Source organism: Callorhinchus milii, unplaced genomic scaffold (genome assembly GCF_018977255.1).
Source record: "Callorhinchus milii isolate IMCB2004 unplaced genomic scaffold, IMCB_Cmil_1.0 Scaffold24, whole genome shotgun sequence".
Taxonomy (NCBI): Eukaryota; Metazoa; Chordata; class Chondrichthyes; order Chimaeriformes; family Callorhinchidae; genus Callorhinchus; species Callorhinchus milii.
Genome location: NW_024704765.1, coordinates 4,670,236 through 4,693,761, shown reverse-complemented (window position 1 = coordinate 4,693,761; position 23,526 = coordinate 4,670,236). Strand labels below are relative to the sequence as shown.

The 23,526-nt window shown below is 49.9% G+C and overlaps 1 protein-coding gene across 14 annotated transcripts in view; it reads left to right on the top strand.

Moving 5' to 3' along the window:
* The window catches only part of rap1gapa (RAP1 GTPase activating protein a), a 65,699-nt gene that overhangs the window by 20,521 nt on the left and 21,652 nt on the right, over positions 1-23,526 (top strand). For 3 of the 14 annotated variants that reach the window (XM_042343606.1, XM_042343609.1, XM_042343603.1), the window contains exons 1-5: positions 16,525-16,541; positions 17,306-17,399; positions 21,611-21,646; positions 22,231-22,278; positions 22,953-22,991. In XM_042343606.1, coding sequence (XP_042199540.1) covers positions 21,629-21,646; positions 22,231-22,278; positions 22,953-22,991 — 105 coding nt within the window. In that variant the 5' untranslated portion in view covers positions 16,525-16,541; positions 17,306-17,399; positions 21,611-21,628. Of the gene's footprint in view, positions 1-3,633; positions 3,654-9,631; positions 9,668-16,523; positions 16,542-16,852; positions 16,912-17,305; positions 17,400-20,921; positions 20,944-21,610; positions 21,647-22,230; positions 22,279-22,952; positions 22,992-23,526 lie in introns of those variants that run through there. The other 11 variants (XM_042343607.1, XM_042343601.1, XM_042343608.1 and 8 more) reach the window with 8 other exon arrangements.

Here is a 23,526-nt window from a genome sequence, read left to right as displayed (position 1 = left end):
CCTCCTCCTCGACCCCCGAGTCCTCCGCTCCACCCTCGGCGGCTGTGCCTTCAGCTACTTTGCCCCGAGGCTCTGGAACTGCCTTCCTCACTCCCTTTGTCTCGCTCCCTCTCTTCCTATTTTCAGGTCTCTGCTGAAGACCTTTCTTTTGACCGCACCTTTGGTCACCTTCCCCCCCTCCCCCTCCCCCTGGCTCGGTCCCGGGATCCGTTACTGTAAAGCGCTCTGAGACGCCGTCCGGTGTGGAGGGCACTATATAAATCCAAGTTGTTGTTGTTGTTGTTGATATAGCGCCCTATCACGTCTTTGAGACGTCTCAAATCACCTCACAGAATACAAAGTGCTTTGAGAAGTCTCAACAACATGTGAAGGCGTTATATCAAATGCAAGGATTATTATTATTATTGTTATTATTGTTGTTATTTTTGTTGTGCATACATTTCAATAGGAGAGAACCCTAATAGGAATTTGCAAAGGTAGGGTTGGGTAAGGGGTTGGGGGATGGTGGGGGAGGGTAAGGGGTGAGGGAGATCTTGAAGGACAGGACAAGGACCTTGTGGAGGCTGGCCTGGGAGCCAGTGAAGCCTGGCTAAAGCGGTGCTCAGCTGTAAAGGAATGTGTTTGTGTGTGAGTCACGGTCTCGCTGAAGCTGCGAGCAGAGATCGTCTGTGATGCTCCTCGCCCGAGGCTTTGTCATTCCTTCTGACGCTGTCACCCAATCCGGCCCTACAGTGTGTGCCAGCCACCCTCCTCTGGGCTGAGGTTAGAGCCACAACAAATGAGTTCGGGGAGCAGGAGGCGAGACAGACCGACCGACAGAGACAGAGACAGGCCAATGCTCAAAGCTTGAGGTTCTGGAGTATGCAGTGTTTTAGAGCGAGGGGTGGGGGGGAAATGACAACAACAACAACAACACACTTGCTTTTCGCCCACAAAATCCACAGTCAATTCCACGTAACTGCACATCCTGTAAAGCACTTTGAGACGTCTCAAAGGTGTGAGAAGGCGCTATATCAAATGACAAGGTTTGTTGTTGTTGTTGCATAGCGCCTTTCACGTCGGAAGGACATCCCAAGACACATTTCATCGAGGCCTGAAATATTCAGCTCACAAGACTGTTAGCATGACGTCGAGAGATAATCTCTCGATACGTGGCCTCCGTTCCCTCAGCCACTATGCCCTGAAACTCTGGAACACTCTTCCTCTGTCCCTCCGCCTTGCCCCTTCCTTCCCCGTCTTCAGGTCGCGCCCGAAGACCCTCCTCTTCGACTGCGCTTACGGTCACCTCCCAACTCCCCACCCCCACCCCCCAGCTTAGTGTCGCACTCCGCCACTGTCAATGTGAGGGGCGCTGTGCAAATGCAAGTTGCTGTTGTTATTGGCCAACCCGGAGTCATTCCAATTTCTGAGGCAAGTCATGTGTGACGAAGGTTCTCTCTGTGTGGATTTTAATTAGTAAACGTGAACAATGGGGACATCTCCACAGTCCAATCTCCGAGCTACACTCTGCCATAAAGCCTCAGTATAGTGCCCGATATGGCCCACTGGGTAGCTGGGCCCAGCTTAGAAACCAACAATAATACAAAGGCAATAATTAATAGGCTTTCACAGTTGAGGTCCAGGTAAGGTTGGCTTTTGATCTCGTAGGAACGGCAAGGGAAACAACAGCCGTGTGCGTTGACGTGGTGTAGCGCCCTTCCTCTCGGGAGAGACAGAATTTCCTCGGTTTTAGCCCCGAGACCAGTCCCGGAGCCTTAAGGTTCTGCCCCGAATTTGGACCATTGTCAATCCACCATTTGGATACTGGTCCGAAGAAGAAAAATTAGGAAGCAATTCCCTTTTGAAGACCGAAATTGAGGAGTTTTCCTCCGTCCTGTGAGCTATATATAAAATTAATATACAGAAATAATATATTTAAAAAAAAGCTCGAATGATGTTAATGGAAAGCCAGAGCTAATTTTATTTGGAGAAATTATTGGTCAGGACACCAGGAGAAAGTCCCTTCACTAAATCTTCCCTCCCCCCCCACTTCCCTTTCTTCCTCCCCACCTAACGAAACGTTTTGTGCTGTGTTTGAAGCACCGAGGCTGATTTATTGATGGCCTGGCTTGATGCCAAGTTGAGGCAGGCTGGGAATTGGGAGAATTTCTAACCTGGAATGGAAATTGGCTCTTGGCTAAATCTCCCCTGTTATGGGTTGGGATGGGCTGGGGTTGGGTCGGGTCGGGGTGGAGGGATGATTGGGGGTAAACCTCCAAGTGACCAGTAACCTCGGTCGCTCCCTTGTTATTTGGCTGAAACTCTTCCCTCTACCCTCCCTCCCATCCCCGAGTTCTGGTCCAAATCCCTGACTGTCCAGCGCCTTGGGACATCCTCCCGACCTGAAAGGCTCTGTGTAAATGTAATTTGTTGTTGTTGTTGTCTTGATGAAGAAAAATTTGCCTTACCCTCCTCCCTTAGCAGTGTTGATGATTGGCCACCCTTCCTACTCGCCCCATTCCGATCGCCAATTGCCTTCTGTGCAACGGAATAACTCCTGGTGTCCATCTGGCTTAAAATTACCCCAACGCAACCCTGAACTTGTTCCCTCTCCTCCTGCTGCCTCAGCACATCTGAACGTAATGTTCCAGGTTTATTCTCTCTTTCACTTAATGCGATAGCGATAGACCTTGATAAGATTCCTCCTGAGACATACATCACCTCTCAAGGTTGAAGAGCCCTAGCTTTATCCATTCGTTCTCATAGCTCTCAGCACTGGGGACTGTCCCTGTTGCTCTCCTCTGGACTCACTCCTCAGTCAAGTGTGTAGTCCCATTGTATAGTGGTTAGCACACTCGCCTCGCAAGCAAGAGGACCTGGGTTCAGTTCCCGGGCGGAACAAAACATTAGTCAAGTTTCCTTACTCCACACGCCTCTGTTCACCTCGCAGTAAGAGGAACCCGGTTGTTAGCCGATTGGCAGATCGCTTCCCGGGGATAATAATCCCTTCCAAAAGAAAAATAACAACCTGGTCACTCAATCCACGACTGCTTGTGGGACAATTGGCTGTTGGGTTTCGCCCCCCAAAACACACCGTCCATCCACTGTACGGTAGATTCTGCGAAGCGCTTTGAGACGTCTCAAAGACATGATAAGGCGCTGTATCAAATGCAAGGATTATTGTTGTTAAGTACTTCTGTTGCCCTCTGTGTAGGTGACCAGAAATGCATACAGGTATGACCTGACCACGTCTCTCTAGAGTTTGAGCGTGACTTATGCGGGGTTATGAATCAGCTGATTTGGCAGCCCTGACTAGCATCCTGTTTGTTTTTTGCCCAGTGTATTTCAGGCGCTCACTGCTTAAAACCAATAACCCAAGCCTAGAGAAGCGTGCAAGTTACCAGGACGTTTGAGCCATCACCATCTCCTCGGGGGGAAAGTGAATGGATATTTGTTGTTGTCGGCACTTTACGGCCTCGCTGTGTCGGGCGGCGTTCTTCTCCGGTTCATTGATGAAACAATTCGCCTCTCGCTTGGGAATCCGTCTCTCCATCCAGCAGAGGAAACGAACGTCTCCAATGAAATTTATTTCTGTATAAAAAAAAAGTTCCGTCTTTTCTGCTTTCCCTGCAGCTTCCAAAGGATTGAGGCGTGCGGTTGCGGAGGGGACGGGGGTGAGTCTATCCCCCACGTTTCTCTACACATCCTTTTTTTACGATTATTTTCACGTGTATATTTTTAAAGACTTTTTTTTAAATTTCTTTAAATCTCTGGCTTTCGATCACGACTAACTGATTCGTTGGTGATTTTAGTTTTAATGCAATAACAGGGATAAGCGTAGAGTTTTGCGCGTGTGTGGGCGTGACTTTTAAAAGGAGCCTTTATGGTTTACTTTAACGCAAGCTTTATTGAGAGACGCGGAGAGTTGTGTAACCTGCCGTGTGGGGTTGAACTCACTGCTGTTCTTCGGTGAGTGACCGGGCGGAGAGGAGGTTTCCGAAATTAGGAAATTGCATAATTTTAAAAGGTTTTTTTTAATGTTTGCGCGTGAGATTCCGGGGTCTTGTAATATTTTTTTATAAAGTTTCGATTCCCAACCTTCCCCCCTGCCATGCCCATGAATTCACCTACAAGACATACAGTCACTGCACTTCACTGTAAATAATAATACCACTAATAATCCTTGCGTCCGATGTAGCGCCTTGTCACGTCGCCGAGACGTCTCAAAGCGCTCCGCAGAATATATTGTAAAGTGGAGTGACTGTGTGTTTTGTAGGTGAAACGTGGCAGACAATTCCGCACAGCAAATCCTGGGAAGCGCTTTGTGAAGGTGTTCCGATATGAAACCTGGGTACCGAATACTGCTGAGACCTAGTTTAATGGGTTTAGTCGCACTGAATTCAGATAAAAGCAGAATTTCTTAATATTTTTATTTTATTTTCTGTTTGTGCGGGGGAAAAAAAATAATACCAGTCGGATCCTAAACTTGGGATACAATTCACCTATACATATATAATATATATATAAAAACACCTTAGTGATTGGCGGATAGCTTTTCTGGGGGTAATAATCGCTTAAAAAATAATAATAATTTGGTCGCTCAATCCACGACTGTTTGTGGGACGCTGCTGTGCGCAATTGGCTGCCGCGTTTCGTCCACAAAATACACAGTCGATTCGCTTTCCTGTACATTCTGTGAAGCGCTTCGGGAACGTCTCGAGGACGCGATGAAGCCCTGTATCAAATGCGAGGATTATTATTATATTATTATTTATGTCAGTGCATGTTCACGTGTGTTTTTTGTATTTAAACCGAGAGCAATTAGAGAGGATGAATTGATGGACGGCGTTGAAGTCCTGGGATCAAAGCCACGGTTGCTTTGAACTGGGGCCAAGATTTTGTGCATTGTAAGTCCTCTCTATCTCAGTGTGTGTCTCTCTGTCTCAGTGTGTGTCTCTCTATCTCAATGTGTGTCTCTCTGTCTCAGTGTGTGTCTCTCTATCTCAGTGTGTGTCTCTCTATCTCAGTGTGTGTCTCTATGTCAGTGTGTGTCTCTCTATCTCAGTGTGTGTCTCTCTGTCTCAGTGTGTGTCTCTCTATGTCAGTGTGTGTCTCTCTATGTCAGTGTGTGTCTCTCTATGTCAGTGTGTGTCTCTCTGTCTCAGTGTGTGTCTCTCTATGTCAGTGTGTGTCTCTCTATCTCAGTGTGTGTCTCTCTATCTCAGTGTGTGTCTCTCTGTCTCAGTGTGTGTCTCTCTATGTCAGTGTGTGTCTGTCTATCTCAGTGTGTGTCTCTCTATGTCAGTGTGTGTCTCTCTATGTCAGTGTGTGTCTCTCTGTCTCAGTGTGTGTCTCTCTATGTCAGTGTGTGTCTCTCTGTCTCAGTGTGTGTCTCTCTGTCTCAGTGTGTGTCTCTCTATGTCAGTGTGTGTCTCTCTGTCTCAGTGTGTGTCTCTCTATGTCAGTGTGTGTCTCTCTGTCTCAGTGTGTGTCTCTCTATGTCAGTGTGTGTCTCTCTATCTCAGTGTGTGTCTCTCTATCTCAGTGTGTGTCTCTCTGTCTCAGTGTGTGTCTCTCTATCTCAGTGTGTGTCTCTCTATGTCAGTGTGTGTTTCTCTCTGTCTCAGTGTGTGTCTCTCTGTCTCAGTGTGTGTCTCTCTATCTCAGTGTGTGTCTCTCTGTCTCAGTGTGTGTCTCTCTATGTCAGTGTGTGTCTCTCTGTCTCAGTGTGTGTCTCTCTATGTCAGTGTGTGTCTCTCTGTCTCAGTGTGTGTCTCTCTATCTCAGTGTGTGTGTCTGTCTCTCTCTATATCAGTGTATGTATCTCTCTATATCAGTGTGTGTCTCTATATCAGTGTGTGTGAGTGTGTGTTTCTATGTCAGTGTATGCGTCTGTCTTTCTATATCAGTGTGTGTCTGTCTCTCTCTATATCAGTTGTGTGTCTCTCTCTATGTATCAGTGTGTGTGTCTATATCAGTGTATATGTCTCTCTCCATATCAGTGTATGCGTCTGACTTTCTATATCAGTGTGTGTCTGTCTCTCTTTATATCAGTTGTGTGTCTCTCTCTCTACATCAGTGTGTGTCTCTGTATCAGTGTATGTGTATGGGGGTGGGGAGCAGCCACCAATCATTGTGAAACTCGCTGGGATTTACGGGAAGGAACTTAATATTGTGAAACTGAATTTTATCCATCTGCAGTAGAGCGACAGACTCGGTCGCAGACCTGCAGGCTCGAGGTTCCACCAAGTCACAGCCTGTGAGAGCCTTTTCTCTGTGCTACAAGTTCGCATTTCGAAGCAGGACGTTAAAACGAAACGATACGATCATTCCTTACGTCTTGGTTGGTCCAGCACCTTTGGGCGTCCTCCTGCCGTGAAAGGCGCTGTGTTGAAAGCGTGTTATTTTATATTTTGCTGTGGCTTGTTGCACAACAGATAACATCCCCATCCCGCGCTCTCTTTACACATGATTATGTTTTGCACGTGGCGAGGCATTTACTCGTGCGTTACCTACCCTCTGTTGCTGCGGAAATTAGGCAGATTTTCTTACACCACACCACTAGCAGTAAGTAGGAACGCAGTTGTTAAGTCGATTGGCGGATCGCTTTTCCGGGAGTAATAATCCCTTCAAAAATAAATCAATAAAAGAATAATAATTTGGTCACTCAGTCCACGACTGTTTGTGGGGACGCTGCTGTGCGCAATTGGCTGCCGTGTTTGGCCCACAAAATATACAGCCAATTCGCTTTACAGTGTATTCTGTGAAGCGCTTTGAGGCGTCTCAAAGACTATATCGAATGCAACGATTACTATTATAACTGATATTGTGTACGACTTATGTAAAGTTATGCAGAAGTCGGATTTTATATGACTAACGCACAACACATACACAAGTACTGAGCCGGCCGGTAACATTAAGGCCAAGGTTTCTGTACAGTAATGATTACATTACACACAGTAATCTTTCTGTACAGTAATGATTACAGCGGCTTTCAGGTTTGACAAGACGTCTCAAAAGCACTTCACAGTGAAGTGCAGTGGCCACGTGTTCTGTGGGCCAAAGGAAGCAGCATTATTTACGACCAAAATCCAGACAAATATGGCTTCATTGAATCATTGTGTGTTTTTTTTTTGAGGGAAGATCTTATTGAGATGCACATAAATTACAATCAAGGAGCGTGGACATTTATTTTTGGTGCTATTCGGACCCGAAAAGGCAGTGACATTTTGTTTGTGTGGTTTTATTTACTCCTTGTGTCGTTCTTTTCCGGTTGGGCTGTTACCCTGAGTTAAGTCATTTTTTTTTAAAACTCCACTTTTATGGTCATAAGATGTCTTGTGAAATTTCATTCGGAACATGGGTTGTGTGTGTGTGCGCACAGACGTGTGCGAACGTGCGTGTGTGTGTGTAGATAGAGCGTACTCCAGGGCACTGTTGATGACAGCACAGCCCAGCCTGGCTCATCAGCAGGTCTTGGAAGGACGGGGAATGCTCCCACTCAGCTCCTGTTAACCCTGCAAGTCAAAGCGCTGACGTGTTGGGTGTTCCTTGCTGGACAATAATAATAATAATAATAATCCTTGCATTTGATATAGCGCTTTTCACGTCAGGAGGACGTCCCAAAGCGCTTCACAGAACACACTGTAAAGTGAATTGACTGTATATTTGTGGGCGAACGCGGCAGCCAATTGCGCACAGCAATGTCCCACAGACAGTCGTAGATTGAAAATGACCAATTTATTATTGTTTTGGGTTTTGGAGGGATTATTATTAGGCTCTGTGTGGAGTAAGGAAACTTGCCCAAGGTTTCGCCCTCTGCCTGGAATTGAACTCAGGTCTCTCACTTGCAAAGCGAGTGCTCTAACCGCTGAGCTACAGGACTCCAGCGGGAAAGCTTGCCAGACAGCGCTCTCTGAAGCTACGTGGCTTTAGCTGGTTAGACTCCAGCAGTTACCCCGACGCACACTCTGGGGGTTCCTAAGCCTTGGCTAATATTTTCTGGAATTATATAAGCAGGATGCATCCCTCCAGGGAGAGAGTGAGTGAAGGAGAGAGAGAGAGAGAGAGAGAGTGCGTATTTGATTCTGGACACAGGGATTTCCATGTATAGCGATACTTGGAAATCTGTGGTTTGGATTCTCTTATGCACAGCAGTGGGTTTCCGTGTGTGTCACACACACCTGGCTGACTGAAAAATCAGCATTTTCTTATTAAATTACCTCGAATAATCAAAACAAATTGGTTGTTTACTAATCTACTAATCTCCTTCGTCGAGCTCCTCGCTGGCTCAGCGTCGCTTGCGTTCGACATAGCGTCTTATCACGTGGTAGAGACGTCTCAAAGCGCTTCACAGGATATGCCTACGAATTTTGTGGGGTGAAACGCAGCCGCCAGTTTGTGGGGCACAGCAGTGTGTCCCACAAACAGCCACGGAGTGTGACTGGCCAATTTTATTCGGGGGAGTGTTGGCCAGGACGTTGAGATTTGTTCCGGGATCTGCCACAAACAGTTGAGTGGATTGAGTGGATTTTTTGAGGGTTTATTACCCCTCGGAATGTGATCCCTCAATCGACTAACAACCGGGTTCCTACTTACCGCTTCGGTAAACGGAGGCGTGTGTTGTAAGGAAACTTGCTTAGGGTTTCGCCCTGCCCGGCCGGGAATCGAACCCGGGTCCTCTCGCTTGCGAGGCGAGCGCGCTAACCAATTCGCTACAGGACTCCATGTTTTTCCAGAGAACAAATTGCGTGTGCGTGGGGAGCGGGGAGAGGAACAAAGCTTGTTATGTAGGTCAAGCTGCCTGCCACAAGCCAGTCAGCCAGCCCTCCTGAAGGCTGACAGGTGCTCACAGACCAGTGAGTGGCCCTAATGAGAGCAGGTTGTGAGGCTCAGAGATGTGAGTGCATTTGGCGTGATCGCGGTTCCCTGACTGAGCCCCATCCCCTGACGCTCACTCGTTCGGACTCTCTCTCTCTCTCTCTCTCTCTCTCGCTCCCGTTTTCAGAGATTTGATTTTTTTTTTTATTAAACGTTTAAAATGGGTCACGTAACTCCCCAAAAGCTCTTCAGGGCGGGATATGAGAGAGCGAGAGAGAGAGCGAGAGAGAGAGAAAGAGAGCGAGCGAGAGAGAGAGAGAGAGCGAGAGAGAGTAGAAGGAGAAATACGTAGGGAGAGAGAGATTTAGAGAGAAAGGGAGATGGAAGGGACATGCTTAGAAATTAAATAACAAAAGCACACGGAAATCGAAGCACTGAAACGAGATTATCACCACTGATAAAGATGATAATAATAATAATAATGATAATTCTTGCACTTAACATAGCGCTTAACATTTATCACGTTTCATATCATGGCTGTTTGGGGCCTGTCGCTGTGCACAAATCAGCTGCCGGGCTCACCCACAGAATGCACAGTCACTACACTTTACAATGAATCCTGTGAAGAGTTTGGAGACGGACGTCCTCCTGACGTGATGGCTGCATTATGAATGCAAGGATTATTGTTATTAAAGTTCTGTTACTTGTTGCCTTATACTATTAAGTAATTGCTTAAAAAAATTATATAACTTTTAACTCCCCCCCCCCCCCCCCCCTCCACCATAAGAAAGAATTCGAGGTCTGAATGAACTTTTTTTTGCCTCCTTTGCAGGGTCGATAAATCTTTTGTACGTGTGAGAAGCTCGCAGTAAGTAACCGCTTTCGTCTGCTTGGTTTGCTGTTTTCTGCCTCGTTTCTGCTACAGAAACTCTCTCTCTCTCTCTCTGTCCATCCTCTCCATCTCACAGCACCTGAATCCCAGCCACATCTTGTTGGGGGGGGAATGGTGTGGAAGGCAGTGTAAGTGTCGCTCCCATGGCAGAGGCGCTGCTCTCCCATGTCCATTGCCCCAGACATCACTGTTCAACCAATGGTCCATTTGTTCATTGTAACCCTCTCATCATGTCGTTGAGACGTCCCGAAACGGATTCCCAAGATTTTACTGGGAAGTGTAGCGACTGTTTATTTGCTGATAGAGCGAGTGACCAATTTTATTTGGGGGATTGTCGACCAGGACACCAACCGGGAGAGAGAAACCCCCTCCACCTGAACAACATCCGCCTGATGTGCAGTCAGGGAGCTCGGTTTTTAACGCCTCGGTTAGCGACGACAACGACAACTTGGGTTTATATTGCGTCTCTCACCCGGGGGCTGCGCCTTGGCAGCAGCTTGCCTGTACAGCCAGTCACTACACCCGCCGACAAGCGCATGTGCGGTGTTTCGGCGTGGAGCAGGCGGTGTTTGTTTGCCGGGTTATCGGGACGAGACGGTGAGCGAGAGCCCGTCCAGTAACAAGGAGCTGAGGCCGTTTAGCGAGCGAGGATGCGTGTGAGTTGCGTGTTCGTGGGTCCGTGACGCATGCTAGGATTGGAATCCTGTTGCCTTCAGGTATGAACTGTTCCCTGGGATTAGATTAATTACCCCTGGGGCTAATTATTCAACCATGTAATACCCCAGCTTTTGCTTTTAATTACATGCTTAGTTCGGGCAGCTTTTTCTAAAGCCGGGTGGGGAGTTGGGGGTGGGTGAGTGGTGGGTGGGGGGGCGGGTGGGGGGGTGCATATGTGCACTGGGATGGGACAGGCTCAAATAACGGGTTTAAAACGACCGGCTCAGTCGCCCTCCCACCTCCGCATTGTCGGAAACGCCGTCCTTTCGGGTGAGACGTGAAACTGAGGACCCCCCCCCGAACTGGTGGGCGTTAAGGATATCGCGACGACTCGATCAGGCGCTTCATCAAATACAAGGATGATTAAAATTATTATTGTTAGTCATTAACATTATCATAACCCACTTGGTGACCATCTGATGTAATTTACCCCGAGCTCCTGCCTGTCTCCAGCTCAGAAATGAGCATTTACACACACACGCGTGGTCTTGCACCCGGCGCGTGTTAGAATACAACGCAGTTACAGTGCAGTTCACGCTTATATCGCCTTATATCAGGACCCTGGTGTAGTCCCCTCGTGCGCGTATCTATGCTGACTCCTGGCAATAACTGTTAAGCTATTGCCCGAAGATTAAAATACAAAACACACGCAGTCACTACACTACAGTAAAGAGACGTCCTCGCTCCTGCAAGGATTATTATTATTATTATTGCCGTATTTAATGTCTTGCTCTGTCCGAATGCTGAAAGGTGAGGCTCCAATTCCCCCTCGTTGCCACCAGGCGGCAGCGCATCGCAGACAAACCTGGTCTCTGCTTCTCCATCAGCGACTTTGGAAGAGAACCTCTCCGAACGTTTGTTCAACGAAACCATTTCAAAAAAGGGTCCCGTGGGTCCGTCTGCCCCACGTGGGAGTCTGCGTCGAGGACGTAGAGTGATTGGCGTCGGCCTGAACTCAATCGCTCAATGCTCTCACCTCTGGGTCAGAAGGTTATGGGTTCAAGCCCACACCCCTCCTCTTCCCCCCCCCCCCACTCCCACCTCAGGGGCTTTGAGCTCACACCGTCCAGGCTGACCCGAGCTATGTAGACTTTGAATGAGACATTAAACCACTAAGCTGTGTCCGTGTGTTCATGACGGTATCTCCGTCAACACGGGTCTCCTCCCCGCTCTCCCCCTCTCCCCCCTGCACCCCCCAGTACTGCACATGGAGCATTAGCCTCGACGTTGAGAGCAAAGCCCCTGACACGGTGTGTGTGTGGGTGGGTGGGTTGGTGATGGGGGGGTTCAAACCTATACCCTTCTCACCCGGAGACGAGAGAGAAAGAGAGAGAGAGAGAGAGCGTGAGTGACTGAGGGCTTGATAATCAGCCGCTTCTGTTTCATCGGTGGGGGGTGGGGGGGGGGGGGGCCTCGCTCACACATCAAAGTGATCAGCTCCCAATTATCGAGCGGCTAATTGGAGGAGGTTCATTAAAGCGTCGAGGGTTTGTTTGCGTGTGGGTTAGAGACCCTTCGTGGCGAATCTCAGGCCGGGTTCGAACGGATGCAGATTGGTTCCCGAGCTGGGAGACTCGCTCGATGTTCACGAAGGTAACAAACCCTTGAAATCCCTGAGACTCCAGAAAAAAACACGTCGAAAACCAAAAAAAAGACCATTGATTGCTGGTGGGGATTCAAGGGACGGGGATGTTGGTTACTGAAGCATCTCGGAATGGCTGTCTTTCTCTCTCTCTCTCGGTGTGCAGAGAGCCACAACAACAACAACAACTTGCATTTAGATAGCAGCCCGGAGCCATTGGCTGCAGACTCCCTCGACTAGCTCATAACACGACACCTTCCACGTCGGAGGGACGCCTTAAAAGCGCTTCACTGTAACGCGCAGTGACCGTAGTTTTGTAGGCGAACACGGCAGCCCAGTTTGCGCACAGCGACGTCCCACAAACAGCCACGAGCAATTTGATCTGTGGGGTAAACTCCCTCATATGTTTAGTGTGTGTAGGGGGGGGGGGGGGGGAGGTGAACACAGATTATTGGGTGGTTTGCAGGAGGCAGGTGTAGACTTGAGGGCAGGTTTGCTTCCTGACGGACACACGTTTATCCGAAGTATCTCTGAGCCGTATATTAAGCCGAGGTTTTCCCATTGTATCAGCGACAGCCCAAGAATCCTTAATCCAGGGATAGAAATTGAAATGTATAATCGTGTTAAAAAGCCTCATCTGCTTCCCATTCATAGTTTGGCTGCTCCGTCAATCCAGCCAGTGCCTTCCCATTGGCAACAGTCACCAATAATAATAATAATAACAATAATCCTTACCATTGACGCAGCGACTTTCACGTCAGAAGAACATCTCAAAACGCCTCACAGGGTTTTCTGTGTAGTGACTGGGTATTTTTTGGGGGCTGAACCCGGCAGCCAATTTGTACACAGCAACGTCCGACGAACAACCCTAGATTTTTCATCGCTGGAATATTTCTTGATTTTCACTGACCGTCAAGAAATATTCAATCAAGAAAAAACTTAAGACACATAACCGATCGAACGCGGACTTACCTAGACTGGTGCGGATGTTCAGTGGGCCGCTTTCGGCCCGCGGGCCACAGGTTGACCATCGCTGGTCTGGACAGTTGAAGCCCCACCTCCCAACCCCGGGCAGGTGGGCTGGTTCCAGGCTCCATGCAATGGATTAGAGTGTTTGTCTCTGTCAATGTGCATCAGCACATTTTATTTAATGGGCGCGAAACAGATAAGAGGAATGTTTGCTTAAGAGAAACATTGACTCCAGCCGTTAATTTATTCCCCATTTACCGTCCTGTCAGGGTTGGGCCCAGGGGGAAGCTTTGTGGGTGGTGCTGGTCAATTGACTGGGCCTCAGGGATTCCATGTCAACTGTTCCCCACAGAGTAAATCAACTACTTAACTGCTTAACTAATCAGCAGGTTAGGAGGGCATCTCAAAAGTGCTTCATGGGAGGTGTAGTGACTGTATTTTTATAGGCGAACGGGGCATCCGGTCTGCGCACAACGACATGCCCGCCAACGTTCACTTTACAATATATTATGTGAAAGCGCTTTGAGACGTGATAAGGCGCTATAATATATAATATATATATGTACGCACATAATGTGAAGGTTATTATTCCGAGTGTTGTGTGGTAGGGTCAATGTCGTCCTCTGCTGGTGTCGTACTGTAACGCTGTGAGAGTTGTCCATTGAGCTGCTCATTGAGGTTCCTCTGCTCGGACGCAATGATCCCGTCCGCACTGCGTTAGGCATTAATCTGTCCCCTGTATTGTCCTCGCCACTCTCCTCCATACCGCCCCCAGGCCCTGGCCACCCCCTCCTCATGCCCCCACCCCTCCCCTTCCCCCCCCACCCCTCCCCTCCCAACCGAGCAGCCCCTCAGTAATCACACGGAGACGTGCACATTAACTCCATCTCTTACGCTGACTCCGCGATCCCCAATCGCTGGTGTTTGCCCGGAACCTGAGCCAACGTTCCTTTCAGAGATAACGATTCCCAACATGAGCTGACGAGAGAGAGAGAGAGAGAGAGAGAGAGAGGCAATTTCCAGGGAGATTAGCATCGCTGGACCAGATATTAGTTGATCGCATTAGCCTCGTTTTAAAAGCCACTTAGAAATGAGTGGGGAAACCCAGTGATTAATGTCCCCATGTGGCTTTGAGGACGACCTGCTGTTCCCGCGATTTGACGTGTCCACACCAGCTTGTCTCGCTACACGCCCGTTTGCGCCAGTCAGCTGCTGCGAGCGGAACTGGCACAGCCCCAGGGCAGGGCAAACATCACAAAAACAGCCGGAGACTTTCTGACCGTCGAACAAACGGCCGCAGTCTCTGGTGGGTTCATGCCAGCTTTCGACCGCAGCAGTTACATCTTTCCGAGCCTTTCCCGAAGTACCTCCCTCCTCTTCCTCTCCGTGAAGCGAGGATTGAATCCGAAACGTCTTGGAAGAAAATAAGAACAAACAACACTTTTCTGCTTCCACCGTCTGCCCAGTTCTACCACTTTACTGCTCGCTCACTGAAGCAGTGGTATGTTCTGAATTTACCCCTCCCCGCCCCTCGATCGCAGCCCGTGTCCTCTTTCTACTGTTCAGTGCAAAATAAAACACTTTCCATTCTTAATCAATAACAATAATAATAATAATAATCCTTGCGTTTGCCACAGTGCCTCATCACGTTAAAACACCTCAAACCGTGTCACAATTCCTCCCCACCACTGCATCCACCCCCACCGGTACGGTGTAGTGACTGTGTTTCCGAATGGGAACCGAGCGCCAGGGATTAATGGGATTTGTAATTTAACTCGTAATTAATAAGACGGAATTGATCTCGGCTGCACACAATTTGGAGGCAGCGATTGATTAAACCTGCTCAGCGCTTGAAAACAGGGACATGTGTTTTTAAAATCAATTATGTGATGTGATAACTGATCTGTGTGTGAGAGGGGGGGGGGCCCTGATTACACACCGACACCCCCCCCACCCCCGTGACAAACCACTCTCTGTCCGTCCGCAGTTAAGCTCTGTTAAGCGCTCCGATACTCCGTCCGGAGTTAAGGCCTCTATATAAATGCAAGTTGTTGTTGTTGTTGTCTCCTCTTGGAGATTTTCTAGAGCTAAACATGCGGGAGCGAGGGTGGGGGTGGACGGGAGGGGGGGACTCGTTAAGGCAGATTTTCCTGCTGTTTAAACAGTGCTATCTCCTTCCGAGTAAGTGGGTGAAAACAAAACGCAGATGTTGTCGATCGATCAATCGATCCCGAGGGAGGATTGGTTTGAGTGAGGAAATGCCCTTTGGACCATTTGATCGCACCATTTCCCCCCCCCCCCCCCCCCACCCCCCACATTCAGGTGAGACGTTAAACCTCACTCACTCCCTGTCTGTGCCCTGTTCAGGTGGTGACGTTAAACAAAGATCTCTCTCTCTCTCTCCCTCTCTCTCTCCATGTCCTGAGCGACCATCCCTCCGACAGACAAATAAAATCAGTGCATCGCTTCGCTGCTGTTTGCGCAGTCGTCGCTGTGTGTCGCGCGCAAACTGACTGTCGAGCTCACCTACGAAGCGCACAGTCACCGCACTTTGCAGTGAAATCCCGAGAAGCGCTTCGAGACGACTCGGTGTCAAGCGGGAGGCTCGCTGCTGTAATATTTTATATGCCGCAGCTCAGCCTCTTGCTTGTTTAACGGAGGCAGGAAATTGGAAAGGATTTGGAATGGGGGCTTGGGATTATCAGCCGGTATTGATCGCGGAACGAACTTTACAAAGCGGCAGATAAATGGGGGGAGTAGCCCTGCTTTATTGGGGGTAATTACTGAGTGAATTGCTCGCCAGCTGTGTCTCGGACACAGCTCACGTGATGAGCGTCCCCCCGCCCCCCGACCACCAGTTCAGCATCCCTCTCCTCCGCTCTCTCTCTCTCTCCCTCCCTCCCTCCCTCCCTCGCCCCCCTAATGACTGACTCCATACGGTGTGAGCCCGGGTGTGTGTGGGTGAGGTTGTGGGTTTAAACCCCTGCATCAGGACTTTGAGCTCACAGTCCAGGCTGGTATTCCAGTAGGGTGGGGGGGGTGGGGGAGTGCTGTCGGGAGAGACGTTAAACAATGGTCCCGTTTGTCCGTGTCCATCCGGGAAGACGCTAAAGATCCCATTTCTCCCAGAGCCCTGACTGACAATAACTCCCCCCCCCACCCCGCCCCGCCCCTCCCAGGCTCTCCTTCTCTCCCATTGATAAATAAAATTGGTCGTTCACTCAATGGCAGTTTGTGGGCTGTTCACGGGGGCCAGCAGCTCACCTACAAACCGCGACAGTCACTGCACGTGGCAGCAGGGCCCCGGGGGTGGAGCGATGGGTGTTAATTAAACGCTGCGTCGAGCAGGGCAGATGGTTATTGAGTTGCTTTCACTCAGGGAAGCAAACGTCACGTCGCGAGCGCGCGCGCCCACAGGTGATGTTCGGTGGAGATATCCCCTGTTCATCAGCTTAGTGTCAGCTGTAGGCTGTCAGACAGTAAGTAACTCCTGCATTTGTTGGCTCTTTGCCTGTCTGTCTGTCTGTCTGTCTGTCTGTCTCCCTCCCACAACAGAGCTTCTGAGATTGACCGGGTGTAAGAGTGAGTAGCCCGGTATCACCCCCGCACCCCCCACAACTCGCTCCCCACCTCAATCCCCTCCTCCCACGCCCCCCGCCATCCGCACCAGCTCCCCCCCTACCCCTGTTGGCAGAGTAACGCTTGTCCTTAGATCGCTTGTTTAATTGTTTGATTGGGGTACTTGCAATGCACGCAGAGCGAGTGACTGAGTGCGTGTCGAGCGACTGAGTGCGTGAGCGAGCGAGCACTTTCTGCAGGTTGTGTTTAATTCGCACTCCTCCGTCTCTCTCTCTCTCTCTCTCTCTCCTCCCTCCCTCCCTCCCTCCCCTCTCGCTCTCCTTTTGCCTGCTGTTCCTGGCGGGAGTTTGAAGCCGGGAACCTACTCTCACAGGTGGAGAAGTTTTACGTTCCGTTGTGCTTTATATGCCACACTTGTGTTACCGTGAGATGCTCTGTGCGTTGGTATGTGCGGAATACCGGCCTGGGTCAACATGCACGTCAGTGTGTATGTGCGAGTGTGTGTGTGTGCGTCAGCGCGATCAGGAGTAGAGGTGGTCAGTGGTGTCAGCATATGTGTGTGTTTGTGTGCGTGTTTATGTGTTTGTGTGTGTTTGTGTGTGTGTATGTTTGTGTTTGTGTGTTTGTGCGTGTGGGTATGTGTTTGTGCGTGTTTGTGTGTTTGTGCGCATGTGCGTGTGTGTTTATGTGTGTTTGAGCGTGTGTTTGTGTGTGTGTGTGTGTTTGTGTTTGTGTAAAAAAAATTTTCTTTTTCCCCCCCCAACTAGGAAGCACGATGGAGGAGACCTTAACCTCTCCGGTTCATTAGAACTCCTGAGTCCGCAGCCCCGCACGCCTCCCACAGACCCCCTGTACCTCAAGGTAAAGCTGTAACGTCACCGGTAAATGTGAAGCTCGCTTTGTCTTGTGAGGTCTTCCGGTCTTCCGGTCAATCGTTTGTTTTGCTCGCCAGCTGGACGTCCCGAGTCAGCGCCTTGGGACGTCCTCCCGACGTGACAGGCGCTCTATAAATGGAATCGTGTTGTTGTTGTTGTTTTGACCACTTGCTCGTCTCCCCTTTCCATCAGTGGAAAATACAGTCATGTTACGCCTGGCCTCAGTCTGGCTCCCTCGGAACCACTCTCTCTCTCTCGCTCTCTCTCTTTCTCACATCTCTGGGTCAGAAGATTGTGGGTTCAATTTCCCCCCTTGCCTCCCCTCCCTCCCCCATCCACAGGGGGGGGGGGGTGAGAGAGCCTCTGCTGCATTGTCGGAGGCGCTGGAGTATCAGCTTATACTGTGCACGTTCAAGGTCTTGATGTGTGTGGGTGGGCGTGGGATGGGGGGAAGGGGCTCGATCCCCTCTGACTCAGAGAAGAGAGCGCCACCCAGCGCCCGATTGTCCGAGCCAGGAACCCAGGCCGTGACTGGGTCGAAAGCCAACACTTGACCTCCTTCCCCTGAGGCGCGAGCGGGCTCCGAAGGCTAATCAATAAAATAGGCCAAATAGGTCCTCAGTGTAAGGTCACAGGGGCTGAAGTTAGCCGTCCAGTGTAATTCCAACGCCACGTCTCCAAACCGCTTGAAATTAGCGTCTGTGAGAGCGAGGGAGCAATTAAGCAGAGAAGTGAGGGGGGTGGAGGTGGCGGAGGGGATGGAGGGGAGCGGAGGGGGGCGGAGGGGAGTGGAGGGGGTGGAGGGGAGCGGAGGGGGTGGAGGGGAGCGGAGGGGGTGGAGGGGAGGGGAGGGGTTGGAGGGGTTAGAGGGGAGCGGAGGGCAGCGGAGGGGTGGAGGTGAGCGGAGGGGGTGGAGGGCAGCGGAGGGGGTGGAAGGGAGCGGAGGGGGCGCAGGGCAGGGAGGGGTTGGAGGGGTTGGAGGGGAGCGGAGGGCAGCGGAGGGGGTGGAGGGGAGTGGAGGGGGTGAAGCCAGTGGTTGGTGCTCAGTGCTGGCCTCTGCTGTTTGGCCTGTGGTAAACCTGACCTACATCGCTGGGTGCGTCATGAGCATTTCACGCCATCTGCCTGTTTTTTTGCGTGAATAAGTATTCCAGGGCCAGTTTCACGAGCCACACACATACTCCGTAATGACGAGCGCTCAAGTGCTCTTACTCACCTCACACCCCTTCAGCTTTGTTCCTTGGGCTCGGACCAGTGGTTCAGCCCCTGACTCTCTCGCCTCGGAGTCAGAACACAATCGCAGTAAAAAAATGTACACTTATACAGTCGCGCCTTTCACATCGGGAGGACGTAATAATAATAGTAATCCACGCATTTGATGCAGCGCCTTATCACATCTTCGAGACGTCTCAAAGCGCTTCACGGAATAGACTGTAAAGTAAATTGAAACGCGGCAGCCAATTGCGCACAGCAGCGTCCCCACAAACAGCCGTGGATTGAGCGACCAAATTATTGTGATTTATTTACTTGTGGAGGGATTATTACCCCGTAAAGGCGATCCGCCAATCGACTAACAACTGGGTTCCTTCTTACTGATGGGTAACCAGCGGCGTACGGGTGGAGTAAGGAAACTTGCCCAAAGTTTCGCCCTACCTGCCCGGGAATCAAACCCAGGTCCTGTCGCTCGCTCTACAGGATGCCACGTTTTGATGTGGGCTTTGAAAGAGGGAGAGAGCGAGGGGGGAGGGACAAGTGATTGTGGGTTTAAGCCCTCCGCTTTGGGGGCTTTGAGCTCACAGTCTTGAGTGGTGGGGGGGGGGGTGTTGGTGGGGGGGAACGGGGAAAGATCACTTAGCTGTTTCTGGTGAGTGTGCAAACAGTAACCTGGATGGTCACACACCTTATTATCAAACGGATTATCAGCCATTAGAGAGGATTAGGGACACAGGTTTCGAAAGCACTAAATTACCATGGAGTCGGCTGCTTTGCAAATAAAGGAACAATTTTCTGCCTTGAGATAAACGGTGATAATCCGGGACAGAGAGAGAGAGAGAGAGAGAGGGGGGAGGGAGAGGGAGAGAGAGAGAGAGAGAGAGGGAGGGAGAGAGCTAGGGTGAGCAGACACTGCGCAGGGTGATGGGGTGGCGGGGGGGAAGGGGGAACCAAAATTTCCTCTGGCTTTAGCCCATCTCGGACACTCAGATTCGTTGGGGATTTAAGTCATTTGCTGAGCGGGACGGAGGAGTTTCGCTCCAAGCCCTTCTCGAGGAGACGAGCGCTCAGTCTGGTGTCGTAAAACGCTGCTTAATTCATTCATTTGCTCATGTTACAAAGCCACATCGCTGCCAAGACGGGTCAAAGAAAAAAAAAGGGCATCAGACGGAAACCTGGCCGGCAATCCCCCCTCGGCATTCCATATGGCGCAGTCGTTAGCGTGGCCTCCGTTGGGATTTCCCTCTTCCCCTCTCCCACCGCTCGACCCTCGCCCACAAAGTACACAGTCACCCCGCCGTACAGTATATTCCTTTAAACGCTTTGAAACGTCTCAACGACCTGATGAGGCGCTGTGTCAAACGCGAGGATTGGTATTATTATTTAAACGCAAACTTCATCAGAAGGCGGAGAGAAAGGATAAATATTTCAGAAGGAACCGTATTTAAACATCGCGGTGGGCGGTGGGTGTGGGGGGGAGCGGGGAATTGGGATTAAAGCAGCTAGCTAAACCGAAACATCTCCATCTGTGCTGCAGTTTGTATAATTGTACAATCACGGCTGAAAGATTTTCCCCTGATTCACGAGGTATCTCTCCAGGTATCTCTCTCCCCTTCTCTCCCCTCACTCCTCTCTCTCTCTCTCTCTCCTCCCTCTTCTCTTGTCCCCTCCTTTCCTCTCCTCTCCTCTCCATCTCACAGTATTGCCCAAAAAGGAAATCTCTTAGGATTCGGAATAAAACCCTTTTTGTCGGTAATCCAAAGTAGCTTTTAATGAAAAGCTTTTCCTCGGCTGCACTTCAGCAGGAAAAAGATAAATAATTCACTTGGCCATCAGGACTCACAACTATTTTGAGAGAGTGAGTGAGAGAGAGAATAAACAGTGTGTGCGCGTGTCTCTCTCTCTCTCTCTCGGTGCTTTTATTCAGAGGCTAAGAGCGGTGTTGCTGCTTGTTGCAGTTGGTCTGTACTTGCAAAGAGGCTCGTGTGGTTTGGATTTAGGTCTGGGCGTGAAGCCAGGATTGCGTCCCACTATCAGTCACACGAGCCCGGATACGGAGCACACACTCACAGTCTCCGTTCCCAGTCTCGCTGCGTTCTTCCTCGGGGAAGGGGAGGAGGAGGAGGAGAGAGGGAGCTGGTGACTTGAGTAGGGAAGAGGAGAGGAGAGTACCGTTCGCTGTGTGAGCCATGCTCAGCGTGCTGTGTGACAGCGAGGCTCAGAGAACGGCTACGATGGCTGAACCCCCGTCTTCCGCCCGGCTGAGCTGGGCCACGGCGGGGGCTGTGGACCCGCGGCTGCTCCGCTGGGGGGTTAATGTGAGTGAGGGGGTGCGAGGCAGAGGGAGTTATTCCCAAGCGGCTGCCGGTGTCTTGAGGCTGAGTCGTTGGAGGCTAGTCCAGGCGCGTCTAAACGATCAGAGGAATTGCTAGACGATAAAAGACCATCTCGTTCACCTTCTACCCTCCTAGTCGTCGCTTGCTACAATAATAATGGAGATGTTGATAACAATTAAGTCTGTGTAGATCCCCCTCCTTCCATCCCCTCCCCAGAGGTGTGTATGTGGGTGTGTGGGTGTGTCGGGAAGATACACAAACCGCCTGAGTCTCTCCCCCTCCTGTTAAAGATTAAAGAGACCTGGGATTCCCCAGTGCCATAACAGAGTTTGTGTCACCAACTGTCATCTCAAGGAATTGTCGCAGACGTTAGATTCAGCTCCCAGCTGTGCCCTGTTCAGGCGGACGTTAAAGATCTCCCATGGAGCTCTCTCCCGGTGTCCTGGCCGATAATGTCCCTCCCCCAGATAATATCGGTCACTCACTTCATGGGTGCTTGCGGGGACGTTCCTTTGCTGAATTGGTTGCCGCATTCACCCACAGCGTTAGAGTAGATCCTGTGAAGCGCTTTGAGTCGTTCTCCCGACGTGAGAGGCGCTGTGTCAAATATAAGGATTATTATTATTATCAATTTCTCTCTCTCTCACAGAACACTGACCTGTTTGACATGATTGAGAAGATGCAGGTAAGACTTAGCCAATCGCTGAATATGAAAATTTAGCGGGGGGGCGGGTGGGGGGGGGGGTTGAGGTGATGGAGGGTTTGGGGGTGGGGGGGTGTTTAGGGAGATAGGGAGGTGCCAGGGCCATGGTGGTGGAGGGAGGGGGAGATGATGGGGTAAGTTGTAGGCGAGGGTGAGGACCTGGAAATCCATCCGCTGGGAAACAGGACGGAATTCTCCCCGTCTGGATCCTCTGAGATATGACAGAAAACCGACCGCCGAGATTGCTTGAGTTCCCTTAAAAACCCGGGGTAAATCCGGGAGTAAAGCGTTTGTGGGCAGGAGTGAGGCCGGAGCTTGTCGTTATGGGGTCCTGACTAATAATAATAATAATAATAATAATCCTTGCATTTGATATAGCGCTTTTCACGTCGAGAGGACGTCCCAAAGCGCTTATGCGGAACTAATTGGAGCTGACGGTTTGTTTGTTGATTTGTTTGTTGGAGTTTGTACCTAATATTCACACCACCTTTTCCTTTCTCTCTCCCCCACCTTCCTCCTCTCACCCCCCCACCCCACCCCACCACCACTCCCCCAAACTTGTACAGGGCTGCAGAATGGATGAGCAAAGATGCCCTCTTCCACCACCTCTGAAAGTAAGTCCTTCACACTCGGCTGATAACCAACACACACACACACACACCTCGCAGGGGATTCCAACTTGCCCTTTCCCATCCGATCGATCGTCGCCATTCTCCGCCAAGAGCACCCAAAATTCCCTCCGCAAGTCGGAAGTTTAGCCTTAAGAGGTCACAGAGGCCCGACCACCTGTCCAATTAATAATCATGATGGATTTTATGCGTGAGATTGTGCGGGATTTTAGAGAGTTCTTCAGTTGGAAGCCCAGAATTCACCCCAGTTTTTTGGTTCTTAGCGTCTAAATTAGGACACGGTCGAAGAGGTTTGATTGCCAATTGGTTAGAAACTCTTTTTAACCTGACAGGTCCAGGGGAATCCTTAAACTTTAAGACTGTGACCACTTTTGAAACATTCTTTATTTCAGTGTTAAATTGGTGTCATTTGTACACGAGAGCGATTAGGGCATTGAAAGGGCAGTGAAAGAGATATGTTTTGAGATGAATCTTGAATGGGGAAGAGGGAGGGGAGGTGGGGGGGGGGTGAGGGGTGGGAGGGGAATGGAGGGACGGAGGGAGGGAGGGAGGGAGGGAAGGAAATGTGGTTTTATTTTAACTCTGACACACACAAACCGGCTGTCTGTCCCGATCAATAGCCTTGATTGTAAAATGGTGTGTTGTTTGATCTCTTGCAGACAGAAGAAGATTACATTCCCTACCCCAGTGTTCACGAGGTACAGTATCTGAATCCCTTTCCTGGTCAATTAGACATGTCATTTATGTCACTGTATGGAAAACAAGAATTATTATTATGTGTCAGCCTGGTATATATTATTATATATATTTATATTATATATATTTTATTATAATATATATAATATATTATATATGTCAGTCGCACTCTCACCTCTGAGTCAGAAGGTTGTGCTCACAAAATATACATTCAATTCACTTTACATATATCCTGTGAAGCGATTTGAGTCGTCTCCATGACGTGATAAGGCGCTATATCAAATGCAAGGATTATTATTGTGGGTTCAAGCCCCCACATGAGGTCTTTGTACTCGCAGTCCAGGCTGATGCTTCAATAAACGCTAGGGGGAGCACAGCATTGTCAGTTGTTCGTCGATTGCCAGGTCGTTTTTCCGGGGAAATAATTCCTTCAAGATAAATAAATGTGGTCACTCACTCCATGACTGTGTGTGTGACACTGCTGTGTGCGTTTGGCCCACAAAATACACAGTCACTACACTTTACGGAGTCCTGTAG